The sequence below is a fragment of the Tachypleus tridentatus genome, chromosome 13 (assembly GCF_004210375.1).
Source record: "Tachypleus tridentatus isolate NWPU-2018 chromosome 13, ASM421037v1, whole genome shotgun sequence".
In the NCBI taxonomy this organism is placed as follows: Eukaryota; Metazoa; Arthropoda; class Merostomata; order Xiphosura; family Limulidae; genus Tachypleus; species Tachypleus tridentatus.
In genome coordinates, this window is record NC_134837.1 from 1,300,238 (window position 1) to 1,322,268 (window position 22,031).

The window sequence follows — 22,031 nt, forward strand, 5'->3', positions numbered from 1 at the left end:
AAATTTCAGAACGTTCGCTATTTTTTGTTCGGGAAGGTGAAAGCTTCAAGTGCTGTCACAATAATAAAATACGAATTAAGACCTACATGATTCAATACATTACATACCCGATAGAGAGAATTAGAGATGAACGTAGAGCATATTCATGAAAAAACAGTCGTTATTGTTTTACGTGTTCCATAAATTACAAAAGAAATGATAACACGGTCATTGCTTTTGAATTATAAGTGCTATTCACTCTTTGTTGGATTTAAATGTTTTCAACTAGTGTCACCTGTTGGTCTTTTGGTAGAACTCTAATTCTAGATCTGACGAAAGGGTTAGAATTTGTACAATATCATAAGATACTCATGATAGTCAATCCATTAGCGTAGGTGGTGGGTGGTAGAGTTCTGTTGACTGGCAATCTTACCATCTGGTCAGTAGTTCAAAATTATATACTGCGACAGATAGCCTTAGTTACATTGCTATAAATACGGTCTTCAATTATCACACTCTTTTACTTTTTTATATATATTGCATATAAATTCATGTCCCATATTCTCCATTTACTAAAAAATCCTCACCTAAACTAGAGACGTTTCCATGTTAAACTAAATCCCAGGAGGCGCGAATAAAGTCTGATATTCCACATAAAGTTATCAGTATTATTAACAACGAGTCACTAGCTGTGAGGGTTTATTCACTGTTTCCTTTGTTAGTCCACTTTAAAGTCTGAAATAGTCCAGCCAGTGTATGAAAAACACATTCGAATTTGTAAAATTAAAACATATGACGTCATTCAATACTTTGGTATGATTACTGGACATATGCATTAGACTATTCTCTAGTTATCTGTAATTGCTTGTTATATAAATTATATTTCAATATCTTTTTTATTTATTCCTGAACACCCAGTCGGAGAGAATCATCCTGATTTCTCTCTCTCAAACCAAATCCCTGCCACGTTAGTTTGCGTTTGCGTTCTTTATTCATTTTGTCCTATTTTAAAACTTACGTAATCTGTTTTCGATCCCAGATTGTTCAAAGCTGAGACTGAGGATTAATAACGCTAAGAGTCTGGTTTCGATACTCGTGGTGGAACTAGAGTAAAATGTTCATTGTGTAACTTTATGCTCCACGATAAACAGACAAACGCATTTTTTCTTCTGTTTCAAAACACATTTTCCTTCATTTTATAATTATTTGGTCTGGTTTGAATTTAGTGCAAAGCTACATGAGGGCTATCTGCGCTAGCCGTCCCTAATTTAGCAGTGTAAGACGAGAGGAAAGGCAACTAGTCATCATCACTTACCACCAACTCTTGGACGACTCTTTTACCAACGAATTGTGGCATTGACTGTCATGTTATAACGCCCCCACGGCTGAAAGGTTGAGCATGTTTGGTGTGACGGGGATTCGAACCCATGACCCTCGAATTACGAGTCGAGTGCCTTAATCACCTGCCCATGATGGGCCTGTTTACAATAGGAATAACACTTTTGCAATAAAACTGGTCAATGATGCAGGTGTCAAAATCATATAAATACACGTGCGATGACGGTGTGCATTTATTTGATTCATCAATATTGATTTGATAGATTAGTAGAGAACAAGCAAGCAATTCTAATATCAACTCATTCCATAAAGGAAATACTTGAAATCACTATGAAGAGAAATAGGCCGAAACCAAAATATTTTAACTTCGTTGTCACCAGAAACTAGGAAAAAAGTAATTACATATATTTTTACTTGTTACACGTCTTCAAGAGCTAAAAATTTTATTCTTAATTTTGATTTAAAATATTCTCAACGATTCTCCTCTCAAACTTTCTTTATAAGATAATTAAATTGTAGTAATTTCGAAACTATTTTATATGTCATTTTCAAAGTTATTTTCCTGCCAGTTTTTAACAGTGGTTGTAAGACAATCGATTTATTGATTATATTGAAAGAAGGTTTTCTGTGGCCACTTCAAGTAAGAAAACAGTCTTACCTACAAATTGTTTGATAATAGAAGTTCTGGAGCCAGGTGAAAGTTGACAGCTTAACAGTATACCTAACTTGTCCACTTCTGACATAATCTCGCTTGCCGAAGTCACTTGGTCGTGCTGTAAGCAAAAAACAAAATGTATAAATTATACAGTAGAAGATTCAACAAAAAATATGAATATATATTATTTAATTATTCACAAGATCTCCTTTCTGTGTTGTTTTTTTAACCTTTATACTAAACTTGCATAAAATATCTGTTCTCTGTTGAGAAGGTTGATCCTCCAGTGAACCAGGGAGGACCCCAAAGTACCGATAAAGCTCTCCTATTATCTTCAGTTACTGCTATAGTTACTTCAAGTTACTTGTGACAAGAGTTTGTGGACAAGCATACACACAACGTGAATATAAGGTTTTCTTGAGGTGAATCAGTACATCCGACCAAACTCTTACTCACTACTTCTGGATATTTTCATGCACATACAATTTATATTATTTAATACTGGTTTTTAAGTTGGCCTAGTTACGCTGTATTAAGATCTAAATATATACCAACTATTTTGTATTGCACTATAAAACCCTACATTAAGGCTAACCAAGCAGTGTATCTATCTAAATAGTTATGTTTTAATGTGCTGTAATTAGCTGTATTGTATACAAGCATGTCAGTTTTGAATCATTAAGAAAAACCTCTGGAACAAAAGAAGACAGGTGATGTGAAAAGATTGAAGTTGTGATTATTCAGAAAATAGTGGCAAACAAGATGTCTTCCGAATCCTACTGTAAATGCACTGTTCAAACATAGACTTATTTTATCGTATTCAGGATGTTAGCGTCCGTCTAATTCTATTAAAAAATTAAATGTAAGCATATCGAATTAAAAAAAACTGAAACGTCCATACATGGTGTCTTAACAGCTTTTACGGTAAAATAATAATATTTAAATCACATTTGAATAAGATAGAGACAGTTTTAGCGTAAGTTATCTAAAGGTACACAAACCAACTGACTAAAAAAGCAAACGTGTTGAAAGGTCTTAAATCACTAAACAGATATCTCAGAGTTCTAAGAGAAACAGGGTTAAGGATGTATGAGACAAACCTCAGTGTGTACGTTTATATATTGTTTTCTATCATTTCAGCAGTATTGACACGCCATACATACTTCCTGCATCACAACATGATAGTATTATTGTGGTTAATACTGACAAGAAGTTATCACTCTGAAGATATTGCAATAAGCCTGATAAAAAAAAGAGACAATTGTAATACAAATTAAGTGCTTTTTCATATAAATAAATATAGTATCGAATTTCTCTCCGCATTTGTTTCTTAAAGGAATTTTCTTTGTGTTTTTTTTTAAAAACGTATATATATGATTTGATACATATAAACAGACGTCTTCCCTTCTCGTTTAACTATTGATCAAACTGCATTTTTAATTTCAATTAAGCAATCATCTGTAGAATCATAAATGGGTAATAATCTGGACAACAGATATTTTCTAATGCTTTCAATTATAAATTTCATTATATTTTTTCGTATTTTCTGTTTATATTTAGCCCAAAACTACACAATGAATTATTTGTTTTGTACCCACCACTAGTATGCAAAATCAGTATTCAGACTTACCGCTAAACCACTAAGGAGCTTCGTTGTGGAAACTTCCACGTATTTTTCTTTGCCTGCTTTAGTGAAAGGAGATTATACTTTCAAACACAATGCAGAATTGTACTCTCATTAGACACAGAACATTATTTCTACAGCCCGAACTTTTCACGATTTAAAAAAAATATAATGTCCTATGTTTTAATTTTGTTATTTTTTTCTTACAGTCGTTTTTCTTACTAAAATGAATAATCAGTAGTTTGTTTGTTTTGAATTTCGCGCAAAACCACATGCGGGCTATCTGAACTAGCCGTCCCTAATTTAGCAGTACAAGACTAGAAGGAAGGCAGCTAGTTATCATCACCCACCGCCAACTCTTGGGCTACTCTTTTCCCAACCAATTATGGGATTAACCGTCACATTATAACGCCGCCACGGCTGAAAGGGTGAACATGTTTGATGTGACAGGAATTGGAACCCGCGACCTTCGGATAAGGAATCGAGTGCCTTAACCACCTGACCATGCCGGGCCATAACAAGTAAAGTAGAGCCGAAAAGACAATATGCTTCCTTTATATTTAGGACATTTATCAATCACGGTTCTCTTACTGAAAGAAAAAAAAAAAGTGTAAGTAACAATCAAAGAGGAACCAATAAAGAAACAGTTACAACAACATGTTACTGGTACATACAGACGCAGAAGTTTGTCTTCATATAGTAATACAAAAATACAGAACCAAAGCTGAAATTTAAGTAGTCTCTAATACTTCGTCAAGGTTGTATATACATATGTGTGAGTTTTCCTTGGTGGGTTAGGGGTAAGTTTACGAAATTGCAATTCCAAAAACCAGGATTCAATTCCCTTCTGTGTACAGAACACAAATAACTTTATGTTAGCTTTACACTAAAGTAAATTGAACTATCAAATATACTTGTATATATATATATACTTAAAGGCTGTTGCTACCTACGAAGTGTATCACAAGAGGGAGAGTTTTCCTTCTTTCGAAATCATAATTAAACCATTGTGAATAACATACCGTTTTATTCATATTGTAATTTCTTATGCGTTGCAGTAATAGCCTTTAATTGTAAGAATAAAAATACAGCCTAAGTTTACTCACTATAAAAAATAATTATTCTCAAAACTGTACAGAGATCGTGTAAAGGTGTTAACACACATGAAATAAACCAACTAAAATGACAATATATTACTATTTTGTTATTTATTGATGTATATCTACGTGGTTTACGCCTTAGATCAAAATTGGTCACAATATGTATGTCATGTATTTTGAAGTTCAAAGTGAAATAAAATTATACTTATTATTTTGGTCTACTTGGGATGTATGTAATATATTGTACTGCTCGTTATGCTTGGAAATCTAATGACTAAAATAATAGAGTTACGTCACATTTTGTATAATCTTAAACTGAATTTACTGCTCTGTATTTCCTAAAATTTATGAAAACTAACTATACAAGTAGTTTTGAGGTTGTCTGTAGAATTAACGTGTAACACAAACCAGTGAGTTACAGAATGTGGTAAATAAAAAGTGTACTTTTTGTTAGTCTAATGCTGCACATAATCACTAGTTGTTGGTTGTTACAGTAAATTTAAATAATTGTAACCGTAAAAACTTATTTTAATCAAACCATTCGTAGAGAAAATAGATTATGTCTTTCAGCATCCCTGTTCTTATATACTGATACGTCTTTATAAGTAGAAAAAAATCACGAAAAATTAAAGTGTTATAACAAAAAAGTGAGGAAACAAGATAGGAAATGGGTATAATGAAATACAATTTTCTTTGTACAGTCTCACAAGGGGTCGTGTCCTACATCTGGTCCATGCCTTTTTTGTTTATTCTTTCTATCCTGTATACAAGAAAGCCAGGTGTACTAAACTTATTAAAATAAGCGCAACTAAGTTTGATAAGTTTAGTAATTCGATTCGCAGAAACTTCCTAGAGGCAGTACATAAACAGTAAAATGTGTTTATATAACACCTGTGGACCCATAACTTGTATTTTTTTTGTCTTTATAATTTATCCCTTCTTTTTTAAATTGCATGAGAAGGCAACAGAATTTCGTACATTAACTATATAAGCGGAATTAAACAGAAGAAATAAAATAATCCAAAGATGTTTCTATGTATTAACGTCATGGATTATTTACTGTCTATAAAAAATCTAGAAGATTCATAGACACAGATTTATATGTACCCATAAGTTGTATAATATCATGAACACAGAAGAACCTCGCTAGGTTGTATCTTCATATAAGTTTGATTACTTCATGTCCATTCCTACCTTGTTTCCTCACTTTTGGTGCACCCATTCCTACACGTTTACTTTTTAAAACATTTTTCCGCTTCTTTGTTTGTTTTTGAATTTCTCGCAAAACTACACGAGGGTTATCTGCGCTAGTCGTCCTAATTTAGCAGTGTAAGACTAAATGGAAGGCAGCTAGTCATCATCACCCACCGCCAACTCCTGGGCTATTCTTTTACCAACGAATAGTAGGATTAATCGTCACATTATAACGCCCCCACGGCTGAAAGGGAGAGCATGTTTGGTGCGACGGGGATTCGAACCTGTGACTTTTATATTACGAGTCGGGCTCCTTAACCACCTGGCCATGCTAGGCCTTTTCCACTTGTTCATGCACGTTTTCTCATACAGGATATCAACACAATTGAATGAATGATGAATAAAATTATTTTACCTTGTATGTGCAAATAATGTTATGTGTGTGTGCTGTACGTTCAAAAGTGTGCAGTGTCATTTGGGTGATGTAGCGTGAGTTGTGGTTGTGTATATATACTAATGGATGATTAATTAATAAATCAACTTATGGACCTACTTCATCTAGTATAGACAATAACTAGAGTTTAGGTAAACATTAGTATTGGCAATGCAGGTTAATTTTTATGAAAGAAACAGGTTTAAGCTGGACTTTGTCCTTGTTTATTTACGTGTAAGTACATTGATAATCATTGCAGCATCATATAGTTACATATGATTATCGTTCTGCTTTTACCCAGCATTAGGTAACTCAGGAAATGGATTCAAAGTCCTGTAAACTAACAGGCATGTCTTGACAGGAATACCTACTGTCTCTTTCATGTATAGCGGTGGGAATCATCTGTTGGCTATACGCCGATTCAGTATACAGAGTGAGCAAACAGATGTATTTTAAAGTAAGGGTCCCTGTTCAATATATTATCTGGTGTACGTCAAATGCCTCTTTTTTAAATTATGTTTATCATTGAATAACATTAAAATTACCATGTTTTCACTGTACTATCATTCTATCTGGTGCACTTATAACAGTGTTAAGTCTTTTGTTACACAGCTAGAAGTGTCCGACGATGTCAGTTAGTCAATGAGATTGGGAAATTTGTGATTTTTAAAATTTTTTGTACCTGCTTTGTTGGGTTTCTAAAGTGGTTGTGTGATTTGTAGTTTGTTTCTTACTTAAAGATGTCTTTCAAGTACTTTTGAAGATATACTATTTGATTGTTAAAAGTGTGTATGAGTAAATAGTTTATATTGCATGCATTATGTATCCGCCCCACTCCTACTATAGGTACTAGCGTACTTATGAGAGGAAAATTTCGTTACACGACCTTAAAACAGAGCTAATGGCTTAATAAGTTCTGAGAAGTTAAACATAGGCGTCGAAAATAGGGATGTTTTAACACCCCACTTTTGTAATTTGACTGGTATGACAACTGTAAATTATATTATCATATTATTTGCATGTATAACCAAGCACTCCCACTTTACAACTCCTTCGTAATTCACTGTTAAAGTGGGCTTAATATCCGTGAGAGAATATATTCGTTTCGCCCCTAAAAGTTTAGAAAAACAAGAAAGGATTTACAGACAGTAACCACCTTGTACGTACATTGTTCAACTTAATCTTAAAAATGAATTGTAATATACTAATGCCGACTCATTACACTATTTACAGCAATATTTCCAACTAATTATGGCATAAATTAAGTTGTTGAAATAATTACATGTGGTAAATCTTTCCACGCAAGATCATGCTTCTCATTGACTAAATTATCGTAAGTTGATATAATATTGTTGATGACGAGACCCAACATCTCTTTTATGTCATTTGTTTTCTCATTCAGATTACGTTCAAGTTCTACACGGAGTTTCTTTCCGATAGATAAGATAGTAGCTACATCTCCACCAAATATGTCCTCTTCTAAGGTCCCCTCGTTGAGACTTTTACTTATATCCAAAATATTCCATCCATTCTTTATCTAGAAATCAATAAATCCAGACTTACAAAGTACGTTCATAGATCTTCAGATCTGTTATTAACACTAAATATTTATCATAAATTAAACTAAACATTTCTTTTGTCTACTTTGGTGATGATTCAGAACTATTCTCCCATTCGTTATGTAAACATTGTGCTTTATAAAAAGTGACTCAAAACTATCACACATTTGCTATAAACAAAATTCACACATTCTATAATAAATTAGAACCAATATTTCAAGCGTTTAAGTCACAATAAACTTGATGACTGGAACTACTGTTACGCTTTGCACAAAATACAAAGAAACAAAAACATATTTACAAATATTTCCTAACAAAGACATTTTATTTTGGACAAAAATAACCACTGGACATAGTGATCTTATCAGTTAATGACTCAGACCTAAACTACCATTCAATAACGACAAATTGAACTGCTTTTTTTTTTCTATTTAGCCATGAAAAATACACTGAACATGGTACAAAATGAGGCTAAGCTGGTCTCTTATATACTTAGAGCAGTATAGTTTGAATCGGTTTTAATTTCCCATTCACAAACGACATTACGAAACTTGGTTCACTATAATTCAGGATTAATAGCTCAGTAACAACGGTTATTATGAACTCTAGAGAATATGATTTAGAACTAGTTTCTGATCCCTGACAGTCTGTTCTTACTTTGGTTGCGATCCAGTTTCACAAAACATTCAAATTGTATACACCAGAACTTTAAACCATCAATAAAATAAATTACCTACTTATATGAAATAACCAATTTATCCGCAAGAAAACTTATGGTTGAAAAATTAGTTTGTAGGATGTTTTCGATGTATAGGCGAGTGAGGGTGAAATATTAGTAACAAATACTCATAAAAATTATAAACAAATGAATATATACATTATGTTTTTGTAACTTATATTAATATCAGCTTGATACAAACTCGTTGTGATGAACGAACTTTAAACTTTCACGGTAGTTTTGGGATACTGCAATTAACTTTCACAAAATTTAAGCTCTACAACATTAGAAAGGGGGAGAAACTAAATATTACATATACTGTTTTGACTTATGATAACTTGAATTTTCGTTGGCTTAGAGGTTAACAAACGATAACAAAAAGTACACTTTAAACCTTTATCTGAATACTTGGAAGTTTGTGCGCACAAACATAAAAAAAAACATAATATTTTGCTGACTCACGTCGTAAAAGATAAAACTGGTAATTAATAAGTCAAGCCGACAAGTCACAGACACATGATTTATGTTCATGGATAGAATGGTTAAAAACACAAACCTGTTTCTCTAAAATCATCAACCACTGATGTTTACAATTCGAGTAAGTTGGAACAGGTGTTACAAACTTCATGTTTTCACACCTCCATGTGGCCTTTCCTATAAGAACAATTAAAATGTTTATTAAAAGACGTGCCCTTATTTAAAGAACTTTCTTTGCACTTCTAATCGAAAAATTCAAGAGGTTTTTTTTAACAATCTGTTCGTTTCGTTTATTTATAGGATGAAAAATTCTAGTTCTAGACCCAAAAACATTTGCCTCGTCCACTTTTGAAACAATGTTTTGGCCAATCGCAGACGCCTGGAAAGTGTGTGTATAATTTACTATAGCTATCTATGGTATTCCATATTTAAGGTGGTGACCTCAAATATTTCTTCAAGGAATAACGAGCTTCATTTTTATATTGACTAAGTGTCATAAATTTTGACTTAGGTAAATGAAGATAGTTTGCACATTCCCCAAAAAATATGACCAGGATTTATTAGTTGCTTGTATCAGTCAATAATATTGTATCAAATGAAAGTATTTGTACTCGAAACAGGAAGAGTGTTATTTCTTATACTCGTTCTCATTGGTGCCATTCATCCATTTAAGCTATTCCAAACATGAACATGCTGTTCATAGAACACTTGGAAGAAAACTGATTCAAACAACGTTAATAAAAGGCAGTTTAATAGTCACTTTATATATTACTAAACATGTTTTGAACTTTATCGACAAACTAGGGCAAAGCTAAAAAACAAGAAAACAGAAACCTACTTCATATTAATAACTAGAAAGGCTATCAGAGATTAATATTTCTGTACTGCAATGTTATTTTACATTTAGAGAAACGATTCTAAAATACACACCAAACAATTCCTATATCTTTCTAAAATTTAACGCTAGATGCCAAGGTCCTCTTTCTAGTTGAATATGTTCTCAAGTTTTGACTATTTCTCAAAATACAAATTTGCTATCATTGTAATGAAAGTAGAGTACTTTCAGCGAGATTTTAAACTCAGACATAAATTCTCCACAACATACCAATTATGACTTTAAACTGTGAAAAAATTCTCCATAATTTTCATCAGTTAGACATTGTGAGACAAATCTTTACCACATTTTAACAGAATACGATGAACAATCTTAGAGTTATGGTTGGCCTTCGGTGTGATCTTAACGTTTGACCAAATTTTACCAAAAGTTAATCAAGAAGGTTTTTGGGATAAACTTAACTTTTGTAATAAATTTCATAATAATTAGATTAATGCCTTTTGAGTTATACTATTAACACACACACACATAAGAGTAACAAAATTAATAATAAACTGATTTTGTGTATATCGAAATGCTTTAATGGCTTATTTTATTGTTTCCTGTTGACTGTGATATAAAAATCACCTATAAAGTAGTATCACGTTTATTCTGAATGCCTCATAAATATATGAAAATCGTTGTACTGTTGATGACTGAAATCTCCTAATCACATATTTTTAAGAATGATCACTCCAGTGGTTTTCTTAACCAACGGTTGCTAAACATATATATTGTTGTTTACGATTGATAATATGGTTCAAAAGCACATTTTCTGTTAAGGATTCATTACCGGTAACAAAAGCTCTATGTGAATATCAGTTTAAAGAAATTTTTTTAATATAGATATATAGACAGTTCTATAAAGAACAATTCTTCATGTACATGTTTAAACATAGACATGTTCTTCAGAACATAGCTCACTAACACAATAATATTTAAAATACCAATCGAATTTCCTGGGCAGGGGCAAGAACATTCTGAACCATTAAGGATGTTTGGCCATTGGATTCCTCGTACTTCTAGACCTGGACAATAATCTAAAGAGTGAGGAATTTTGGAGCTTCGGTCGAAATTGTCCACATCGTTAAATTTTTGAGTGGTAGTGTGTTGGTTACAAGGGCTTGAAAACGAACTGCATATCACACTAACAGGAGGAATGCTAATGCCTTGTGATGAGGTTTCAGTATAAACAGGAAATATATCTTTCTTGGTGCTAGTGGGATAAGTGAAAGGCTCCGTGGGTGGATTATGTGCCATCGTACTGGTTATGCTACTCATGTGTTTGGAGAATAACGTTGTCACAACGGTAGTTTCATGAGAAAGAGACTCTGTTGATGGGTAGGACATCATTGTAGTTTTTATTGTAGAATCAACGGAAGACAAAATTTTGTCCGTCTTGGCTGTCGTAATGGAATCCTGGCTGTAATAAACAGTGTATAACATTAACAGAAACGTAATGGAATTCTGGCTGTAATAAACAGTATATAACATTAACAGGAACGTAATGGAATCATGGCTGTAATAAACAGTGTATCAAATTAACAGGAACGTAATGGAATCCTGGCTGTAATAAACAGTGTATCAAATTAACAGGAACGTAATGGAATCCTGTCTGTAATAAACAGTGTATCAAATTAACAGGAACGTAATGGAATCCTGGCTGTAACAAACAGTGTATCAAATCAACAGGAAGAATTTACATGAATTTATCTAAATTAATCAACTGATCTATCACTCTGTCTATTGCAGACTAAGAATTATAACTCAACATCAAAAACAAATTAAACTGGGAGTCACACAATTTTTTCTTGTGGAACAAATTAGTTATGTATTGATTGATAGTAGACCTCTTAACATTAATTATACTCGGACATAGCTAATAACACTTGCAGAATATGTCGCTCTATCTGTTAAATGTAGAATAGTACGTTAACGCTCAGCAACTGGTTTTATTATAAGTATTAAGGCCAAGCGGTTAGGACACTCGACTCGTAATTTGAGAGTCGCGGGTTCGAATACCCGTCGCACCAAATATATTCGCCTTTTCAGCCGTGGGGGCGGTATAATGTGACGATCAATCCCAATATTCGTTGGTAAAAGAGTAGTCCAAGAATTGGCGCTGTGTAGTGAAAACTAGCTGCCTTTCCTCTGGTTTTACACAACTAAATTAGGGACGGCTAACGCACGTAGCCCTCGTGTAGTTTAGCACGAAATTCAAAACAAACCAAACCAAATGAGCATTAAATATATTTATTTTGTAATACAGTATCTCCTGTACTGACTATAAAGCCAAAAAATTAAAAGGACCAGCACGTATAATCAGTTGTAAGAGTATCAGAATAATGAGCCGGTACATTTTATTTCAGAAAATAGGCCTGTTTGTTTATTTATTTACATTTAAGAATAGAGCATAGAGCTACACATTGGACTATCTGTGCTATGTTCAATATGGATACCGAAACCCACTTTCTAGTGTTATGTGTTCACAGATATACTGCTGGGAGAGGAGGGCTTCCAGGGTAAAAACAAAACGACCAATGGTCAGACATCGCTAGCAGTATTCCGCTTTGTTCTCTTTTCTTTTCAACACTTAATTGCCAAGATTTTAATTCAAAATACTTACAATAAATGACTTTTGATTTAAAAACTGTAAAACTTTGATAAAATGGTTTTGATGTTTTATTCGTAGAATTTTAATAAATTAGTATGGCTTTCAAAAAAATACTGGTTGTTGGTTTTCTTGTGAAACTGAGTTTTGTTTTAGTAAAGAGTCCCAAAATGAAAAAAAAAACTTTAAGATTTCAGTGATGAAGAAAAGAAAACTTCATAAATACCACCAAACAACATCCAGAACATCCTGGAAATTTTACTTAAAATGATCAGATAGGTTATTTAGCGCAGTATAATGATTCTTATGAAAACAATATTTCCTTTCAATTTCATAAAAGCAAGAGTGACTACATTTTACCTAGAAGTCTCCATATCGCTAAATCTACTAGTTGTACTTGGTTGGTCAGGATAAACCATTTCGCAAATAAAACTGTACTCTAAAGATTCGGATGAGAATCCATAGATTACTTCTTGACTGGGATTCTCGCTGATTCTCATATACAAGTACACACAGCCCTCATCGGGTTCTATATTTGTTTCCAGTGAGACAACTTGTCTTTTTATCCAAGCTGGAACAGGGTTCTTATCAATCCAGAGGAACTTAGTCGAAGAAAAGCCATTTTCGCGGTGAGGACATTTAGAACCACTGGTCCAGATGGTCGCTAAATTGGTAAAAATTAGCGTTTAAGTTTCTTGCTCAGGAACATACCATGATGCGTTTGGATACACAAATAAAATATCAAACAGTAAAAGAAGTAGGAGCAACTAGCGTTAAAGTATTAGGTAGAGTTTTTTCATTATGAAATCGTTATAAATAGAAAATATCATGGAAGGCTAAAGATACACATGTAGTGTCATAAAATACTAGACTAAAAATGTTTCCTTATAAAATTTTAAATTTAATGGAATAAATAGGGATGCTTTTCTTTAACGTAACTTTGAAAACACTTTCTACCAGGGATCGCGCGATTACTTTGAACATAAATTTTCTTTTGAAAAACAAATTGAATCAATATGTAGTGTTCACATATGTAATAGAATAGAATAAATTAGATTTAATTTTGAATGATTTTTTATTATGTAAATGCATTTTTAAATATGTAATTAGTGTACTTAGATATTTTATGCTAAGCCTAACGATCTACTATAGATAAAGTTTACTTTTCACCATGTCTTTGTTAATTGTTTGGGATATATTTCACAGCAACCCAGTGTATTATCTATTTTCTACTTATATCTATCTTTTTTTTTGCGCTTTATGGTAAAGTTAATGTTAATAAAATGGCTTTCGAAGAAATATATTAAAACTCTTAAAATTGAAAAAAATCCTATACAATATCAGCACTTGTTCTTATGGTCACAATACGTCGTCTATGTTGTTGACAGTCGAAAGCTATGGTATAAATAAATGGTTTGTGAGTAAAGAATTGAAAAAAAAAAAAATTGTTTTTTTTTTTTTTAATATAGAAATTCTACCATATAGTACAATGAAAATATCTGCAACACTTCCGCTAACGCAGTCCTCTAAAATCATAGAAATTAAAACGTTAATTTGATATTCATATTATTAGAATGTGTGTGTGTGTGTTTTCTTATAGCAAAGACATATCGGGCTAACTACTGAGTCCATCGAGTGGAAACGAACCCCTGATTATTAGAATCAAAGGTTAATTGATTTTATCTTTGTTAAACCGTTGAATTGTTTGGTAACTAACTGTCTCCATTAATAATAAACTCAGTAACAGATGAATAACTGGTCTGGAAAGCGTAAGTAAATAGAAACCTGGGCGATTGAAAAAGCTAATACTGGACACTTAAAAAAGTAGAATCTCCTCTGACTCGAAAACATATTTATAGTAAACGATAAGTTTTAAAATTCTCCATCTTGAATATCTATGTATTATTTGCTGTGCATTGCACACTTTTAATTATAGACCAAATAGTTTTACTATTAATTATCTTTTGGCTAACAACTTACGTTAAATTGTTTTTTAAATTAATTAGTTTTGCAGTGACGTCACATTTGTCAAGTCGTGTCATATGTGCTCTTTATTTCTGGATTATCGCTGATATGGGTATACGTTTGTAACTAACTTTGTATATTTACTTAAAACTCATTTACTGGTCCTGGAATTAAAATTAGGTAACTTTCTATACTCCCTCTTCTTGCCTCCAAGTAGCATAGCGGCATGTCTAAGGACTTATAAGCTAGAAACGAGGTTTCAATACTTGTGCACGCAGAGACAAATAACCCATTGTCTATCTTTGTGTTTAACATCAAACAAAAAAATCGTCACTTTTTTAAAGCAGTAACTACTGCAGATGTCTCAGGGAAACTTCTAATAGTCATTACGTTTTATTGAGATGTTTTATGATAGCTCAGAAACTTACACAGTCTCTGTAATAAAAACGCGTTTTGGAATTAATTGGTATAAAATCAGTTGACGGTTATTCATAACCAACATCTTTAAAATTTTAAAATTAAAATTCAATCAGTTCAAACGGTACAGTTGTGACTACAACCTGCCCGATGCTATAAATATCACAATTAAATTGTCATGTTTTATTCATCTAAAATTACACACATATTTGTAATTTTTATATTTGAGACACAACAAGGAATTGGGGTTTTATCCTGGGTTCTGGAGCCCGGCATGGCCAAGCGTGTTAAAGCGTTCGACCTCGTAATCCGAGGGTGGCAGGTTCGCATCCCCGTCGCACCAAACGTGCCGGCCCTTTCAGCCGTGTGGGGCATTATAATGTGACGGTTAATCCCACTATTCGTTGGTAAAAGAGTAGCCCAAGAGTTGGCGGTGGACGGTCATGACTAGCTGCCTCTAGTCTGGTCTTACACTGTTAAATTAGGGACGGCTAGAGCAGATAGCCCTCGAGTAGCTTTGCGCGACATTCGAAAACAAATAAACCTAGGTTCCAGAGACAGTTAATGTAACTTACAAGGATTTGCTTTCGTGTCCATTTTGTAACCACTCTGCAAAAAAAAAGGAAAGCTGAGATAGAATTTAGTGTCTAGAATGTTAAAATATTTTGTCTTTAATTTTAAACTATTTTAACCTTTACATATATTTTTCTTTCAAATTTCACTTGAAACATACTCTCATTTTTTAAGTAGCTGAAAACACGTGAGTTCCATTCTGTGGAATCTAATCTTTATATATATGTCTCTAACTTATATAACTTCACTTGTAATTCCTTTTTTGACATTAGTTTGATATTTTGTTGACGGATAATTGAAAATATTACTATATATCTACAAAATCGACACTTCTTTTACTATTTAAAATAATGTTTCAACTTACTTGTTTCATCTGTCAGTTTTCTAACAAAGTATTTAATTAATTGCTCTTCTACTTCCGTCTCCAACTGCACTAGATACACACCGTCAGTGTAAAAGGGAAGACCTTGTTCGCATTCTTGTAAAGCAGACTTCCAGTCTTTGAGTTCAGGAAAGAAAATCTAGCATGACTGACCATTACATTATATGAGAATTGTTGAAATCCGCTTGTCTACAACAATTGTTGGAACCTCGTTTATACGGTCATTCGCTGTTAGAGATACAAAAATCAACCTATTACTTATCTATTTAATAGTAAATTAAAACTTCATTCTTAAAAAGATTCAAGTCTAAGATTAAAATGTCGAGATTTACCATAAAAAACTACTTGATATGGTTGATATAAAGTAAATGATATTTCTCTTTTCAAACATTTTTATAACCCCTCAGTGGCTCAACTGTATCTAAGCTTATGACGCTAATACTCGGGTTTCGATACCCGCCATTGAAAAAGCAGCAGGTATATCCTATTACGTAGTTTTTGCTTATAAATAAGCTAACAAACTAAAAAAATGAAAAGGATAGTAGAAAGAATATCTATCGAACCTTTATATAACTTCATTTGTGTGTTTCACTTAGTTATCTAAGTGAAACTATTCTCAAAGTTAAAATATCTTACAGACCACATTTATTTTTTTATCCTTATGGTTAAAGTTGTTTTTTTTGAAATTTGGAATTTCTATAGGTTGCATGGCAATTACGATAAAATCCTCGAGATTTGCTTTACTAAAAATGTTGAACCATCAGAATATTAAATAAACTTTTACTCACTCGTTTCCGTACTTTGAGTAGTGATGGCATTAAATGTAGTTTCCTTCTATATATAGGGGACTGGTGAGGGATTGACTGGAATCGACGATGGACGTGGCGTAAGCGTTATCGGCATGTCAGCAGGCTGTTGGCGGCAGGACTGTCGATTCGACTACCGGCACCCGCCGCCTACCGAGGTTATCGTCGGCATTTCGATTACCTTCTCCGCCGAGTTCCCGCAGTTTCTTTCTGCCCTTCGGACAGATAGGCCGTTGGAACACGCTACGACGAGTTCGACGGTACTTCTGGGTACCCACGCGGAACTCTCCCGCATAAGCTCTCGCCTTTACCGCACATAGAAAAGCCGTACTTTTGAGTAGTGATGGCATTAAATGTAGTTTCCTTCTATATATATAGGGGACTGGTGAGGCTTGACTGGAATCGACGATGGACGTGGCGTAAGCGTTATCGGCATGTCAGCAGGCTGTTGGCGGCAGGACTGTCGATTCGACTACCGGCACCCGCCGCCTACCGAGGTTATCGTCGGCATTTCGATTACCGGCTCCCGCCGAGTTCCCGCAGTTTCTTTCTGCCCTTCGGACAGATAGGCGGTGGAACACGCTACGACGAGTTCGACGGTACTTCGGGTACCCACGCGGAACTCTCCCGCATAAGCTCTCGCCTTTACCGCACATAGAAAAGCCGTACTTTTGAGTAGTGATGGCATTAAATGTAGTTTCCTTCTATATATAGGGGACTGGTGAGGCTTGACTGGAATCGACGATGGACGTGGCGTAAGCGTTATCGGCATGACACCAGTCTGTTGGCGGCAGGACTGTCGATTCGACTACCGGCACCCGCCGCCTACCGAGGTTATCGTCGGCATTTCGATTACCGGCTCCCGCCGAGTTCCCGCAGTTTCTTTCTGCCCTTCGGACAGATAGGCGGTGGAACACGCTACGACGAGTTCGACGGCACTTAGGGTAGCCACGCGGAACTCTCCCGCATAAGCTCTCGCCTTTACCGCACATAGAAAAGCCGTACTTTTGAGTAGTGATGGCATTAAATGTAGTTTCCTTCTATATATAGGGGACTGGTGAGGCTTGACTGGAATCGACGATGGACGTGGCGTAAGCGTTATCGGCATGTCAGCAGTCTGTTGGCGGCAGGACTGTCGATTCGACTACCGGCACCCGCCGCCTACCGAGGTTATCGTCGGCATTTCGATTACCGGCTCCCGCCGAGTTCCCGCAGTTTCTTTCTGCCCTTCGGACAGATAGGCGGTGGAACACGCTACGACGAGTTCGACGGCACTTAGGTAGCCACGCGGAACTCTCCCGCATAAGCTCTCGCCTTTACCGCACATAGAAAAGCCGTACTTTTGAGTAGTGATGGCATTAAATGTAGTTTCCTTCTATATATAGGGGACTGGTGAGGCTTGACTGGAATCGACGATGGACGTAGCGTAAGCGTTATCGGCATGTCAGCAGGCTGTTGGCGGCAGGACTGTCGATTCGACTACCGGCACCCGCCGCCTACCGAGGTTATCGTCGGCATTTCGATTACCGGCTCCCGCCGAGTTCCTGCAGTTTCTTTCTGCCCTTCGGACAGATTGGCCGTGGAACACGCTACGACGAGTTCGACGGTACTTCGGGTACCCACGCGGAACTCTCCCGCATAAGCTCTCGCCTTTACCGCACATAGAAAAGCCGTACTTTGAGTAGTGATGGCATTAAATGTAGTTTCCTTCTATATATATAGGACTGGTGAGGCTTGACTGGAATCGACGATGGACGTGGCGTAAGCGTTATCGGCATGTCAGCAGGCTGTTGGCGGCAGGACTGTCGATTCGACTACCGGCACCCGCCGCCTACCGAGGTTATCGTCGGCATTTCGATTACCGGCTCCCGCCGAGTTCCCGCAGTTTCTTTCTGCCCTTCGGACAGATTGGCGGTGGAACACGCTACGACGAGTTCGACGGTACTTCGGGTACCCACGCGGAACTCTCCCGCATAAGCTCTCGCCTTTACCGCACATAGAAAAGCCGTACTTTTGAGTAGTGATGGCATTAAATGTAGTTTCCTTCTATATATATAGGGGACTGGTGAGCTTGACTGGAATCGACGATGGACGTAGCGTAAGCGTTATCGGCATGTCAGCAGGCTGTTGGCGGCAGGACTGTCGATTCGACTACCGGCACCCGCCGCCTACCGAGGTTATCGTCGGCATTTCGATTACCGGCTCCCGCCGAGTTCCCGCAGTTTCTTTCTGCCCTTCGGACAGATTGGCCGTGGAACACGCTACGACGAGTTCGACGGTACTTCGGGTACCCACGCGGAACTCTCCCGCATAAGCTCTCGCCTTTACCGCACATAGAAAAGCCGTACTTTTGAGTAGTGATGGCATTAAATGTAGTTTCCTTCTATATATAGGGACTGGTGAGCTTGACTGGAATCGACGATGGACGTGGCGTAAGCGTTATCGGCATGTCAGCAGTCTGTTGGCGGCAGGACTGTCGATTCGACTACCGGCACCCGCCGCCTACCGAGGTTATCGTCGGCATTTCGATTACCGGCTCCCGCCGAGTTCCCGCAGTTTCTTTCTGCCCTTCGGACAGATAGGCGGTGGAACACGCTACGACGAGTTCGACGGCACTTAGGTACCCACGCGGAACTCTCCCGCATAAGCTCTCGCCTTTACCGCACATAGAAAAGCCGTACTTTGAGTAGTGATGGCATTAAATGTAGTTTCCTTCTATATATAGGGGACTGGTGAGGCTTGACTGGAATCGACGATGGACGTGGCGTAAGCGTTATCGGCATGTCAGCAGGCTGTTGGCGGCAGGACTGTCGATTCGACTACCGGCACCCGCCGCCTACCGAGGTTATCGTCGGCATTTCGATTACCGGCTCCCGCCGAGTTCCCGCAGTTTCTTTCTGCCCTTCGGACAGATAGGCGGTGGAACACGCTACGACGAGTTCGACGGTACTTAGGGTACCCACGCGGAACTCTCCGCATAAGCTCTCGCCTTTACCGCACATAGAAAAGCCGTACTTTTGAGTAGTGATGGCATTAAATGTAGTTTCCTTCTATATATAGGGACTGGTGAGCTTGACTGGAATCGACGATGGACGTGGCGTAAGCGTTATCGGCATGACAGCAGGCTGTTGGCGGCAGGACTGTCGATTCGACTACCGGCACCCGCCGCCTACCGAGGTTATCGTCGGCATTTCGATTACCGGCTCCCGCCGAGTTCCCGCAGTTTCTTTCTGCCCTTCGGACAGATTGGCCGTGGAACACGCTACGACGAGTTCGACGGCACTTGGGTAGCCACGCGGAACTCTCCCGCATAAGCTCTCGCCTTTACCGCACATAGAAAAGCCGTACTTTGAGTAGTGATGGCATTAAATGTAGTTTCCTTCTATATATAGGGGACTGGTGAGGCTTGACTGGAATCGACGATGGACGTGGCGTAAGCGTTATCGGCATGACACCAGTCTGTTGGCGGCAGGACTGTCGATTCGACTACCGGCACCCGCCGCCTACCGAGGTTATCGTCGGCATTTCGATTACCGGCTCCCGCCGAGTTCCCGCAGTTTCTTTCTGCCCTTCGGACAGATTGGCGGTGGAACACGCTACGACGAGTTCGACGGCACTTAGGTAGCCACGCGGAACTCTCCCGCATAAGCTCTCGCCTTTACCGCACATAGAAAAGCCGTACTTTTGAGTAGTGATGGCATTAAATGTAGTTTCCTTCTATATATAGGGGACTGGTGAGGCTTGACTGGAATCGACGATGGACGTGGCGTAAGCGTTATCGGCATGTCAGCAGGCTGTTGGCGGCAGGACTGTCGATTCGACTACCGGCACCCGCCGCCTACCGAGGTTATCGTCGGCATTTCGATTACCGGCTCCCGCCGAGTTCCCGCAGTTTCTTTCTGCCCTTCACAGATTGGCCGTGGAACACGCTACGACGAGTTCGACGGTACTTAGGGTACCCACGCGGAACTCTCCCGCATAAGCTCTCGCCTTTACCGCACATAGAAAAGCCGTACTTTGAGTAGTGATGGCATTAAATGTAGTTTCCTCTATATATATAGGGACTGGTGAGGCTTGACTGGAATCGACGATGGACGTGGCGTAAGCGTTATCGGCATGTCAGCAGGCTGTTGGCGGCAGGACTGTCGATTCGACTACCGGCACCCGCCGCCTACCGAGGTTATCGTCGGCATTTCGATTACCGGCTCCCGCCGAGTTCCCGCAGTTTCTTTCTGCCCTTCGGACAGATTGGCGGTGGAACACGCTACGACGAGTTCGACGGCACTTAGGTAGCCACGCGGAACTCTCCCGCATAAGCTCTCGCCTTTACCGCACATAGAAAAGCCGTACTTTGAGTAGTGATGGCATTAAATGTAGTTTCCTTCTATATATAGGGACTGGTGAGGCTTGACTGGAATCGACGATGGACGTGGCGTAAGCGTTATCGGCATGTCAGCAGGCTGTTGGCGGCAGGACTGTCGATTCGACTACCGGCACCCGCCGCCTACCGAGGTTATCGTCGGCATTTCGATTACCGGCTCCCGCCGAGTTCCCGCAGTTTCTTTCTGCCCTTCGGACAGATTGGCCGTGGAACACGCTACGACGAGTTCGACGGTACTTGGGTACCCACGCGGAACTCTCCCGCATAAGCTCTCGCCTTTACCGCACATAGAAAAGCCGTACTTTTGAGTAGTGATGGCATTAAATGTAGTTTCCTTCTATATATATAGGGACTGGTGAGCTTGACTGGAATCGACGATGGGCGTAGCGTAAGCGTTATCGGCATGTCAGCAGGCTGTTGGCGGCAGGACTGTCGATTCGACTACCGGCACCCGCCGCCTACCGAGGTTATCGTCGGCATTTCGATTACCGGCTCCCGCCGAGTTCCTGCAGTTTCTTTCTGCCCTTCGGACAGATTGGCTGTGGAACACGCTACGACGAGTTCGACGGTACTTCGGGTACCCACGCGGAACTCTCCCGCATAAGCTCTCGCCTTTACCGCACATAGAAAAGCCGTACTTTGAGTAGTGATGGCATTAAATGTAGTTTCCTTCTATATATAGGGGACTGGTGAGGATTGACTGGAATCGACGATGGACGTGGCGTAAGCGTTATCGGCATGTCAGCAGGCTGTTGGCGGCAGGACTGTCGATTCGACTACCGGCACCCGCCGCCTACCGAGGTTATCGTCGGCATTTCGATTACCTGCTCCCGCCGAGTTCCCGCAGTTTCTTTCTGCCCTTCGGACAGATAGGCGGTGGAACACGCTACGACGAGTTCGACGGCACTTAGGGTAGCCACGCGGAACTCTCCCGCATAAGCTCTC

General features: G+C 38.0%; 1 protein-coding gene across 1 annotated transcript; it reads right to left on the reverse strand.

Annotated features, from left to right (window-relative positions):
• Positions 1-17: 17 nt before the first annotated feature.
• Positions 18-13,099, reverse strand: LOC143240054 (adhesion G protein-coupled receptor L2-like). Its single transcript, XM_076481876.1, has 6 exons — positions 12,923-13,099; positions 10,899-11,374; positions 9,157-9,254; positions 7,606-7,860; positions 1,976-2,090; positions 18-52 (listed from the first exon to the last, which is right to left on the reverse strand). Exons 1-6 carry the CDS (start codon positions 13,060-13,062, stop codon positions 18-20), a joined length of 1,119 nt encoding a protein of 372 aa, XP_076337991.1. The 5' UTR covers positions 13,063-13,099.
• Between the last annotated feature and the right edge of the window lie 8,932 nt (positions 13,100-22,031).

Bases quoted from the DNA above. Each gene is read 5' to 3' on its own strand.
- LOC143240054 (XM_076481876.1), bottom strand. From the start codon at position 13,062: ATGAGAATCAGCGAGAATCCCAGTCAAGAAGTAATCTATGGATTCTCA. The intron at 11,375-12,922 runs GTAAAATGTAGT...TGTTTATTACAG, and splicing joins AGCGATATGGAGACTTCTAG to CCAGGATTCCATTACGACAG. The intron at 2,091-7,605 runs GTAATTATTTCA...TTTTGCTTACAG, and splicing joins CGTGGAAAGATTTACCACAT to CACGACCAAGTGACTTCGGC.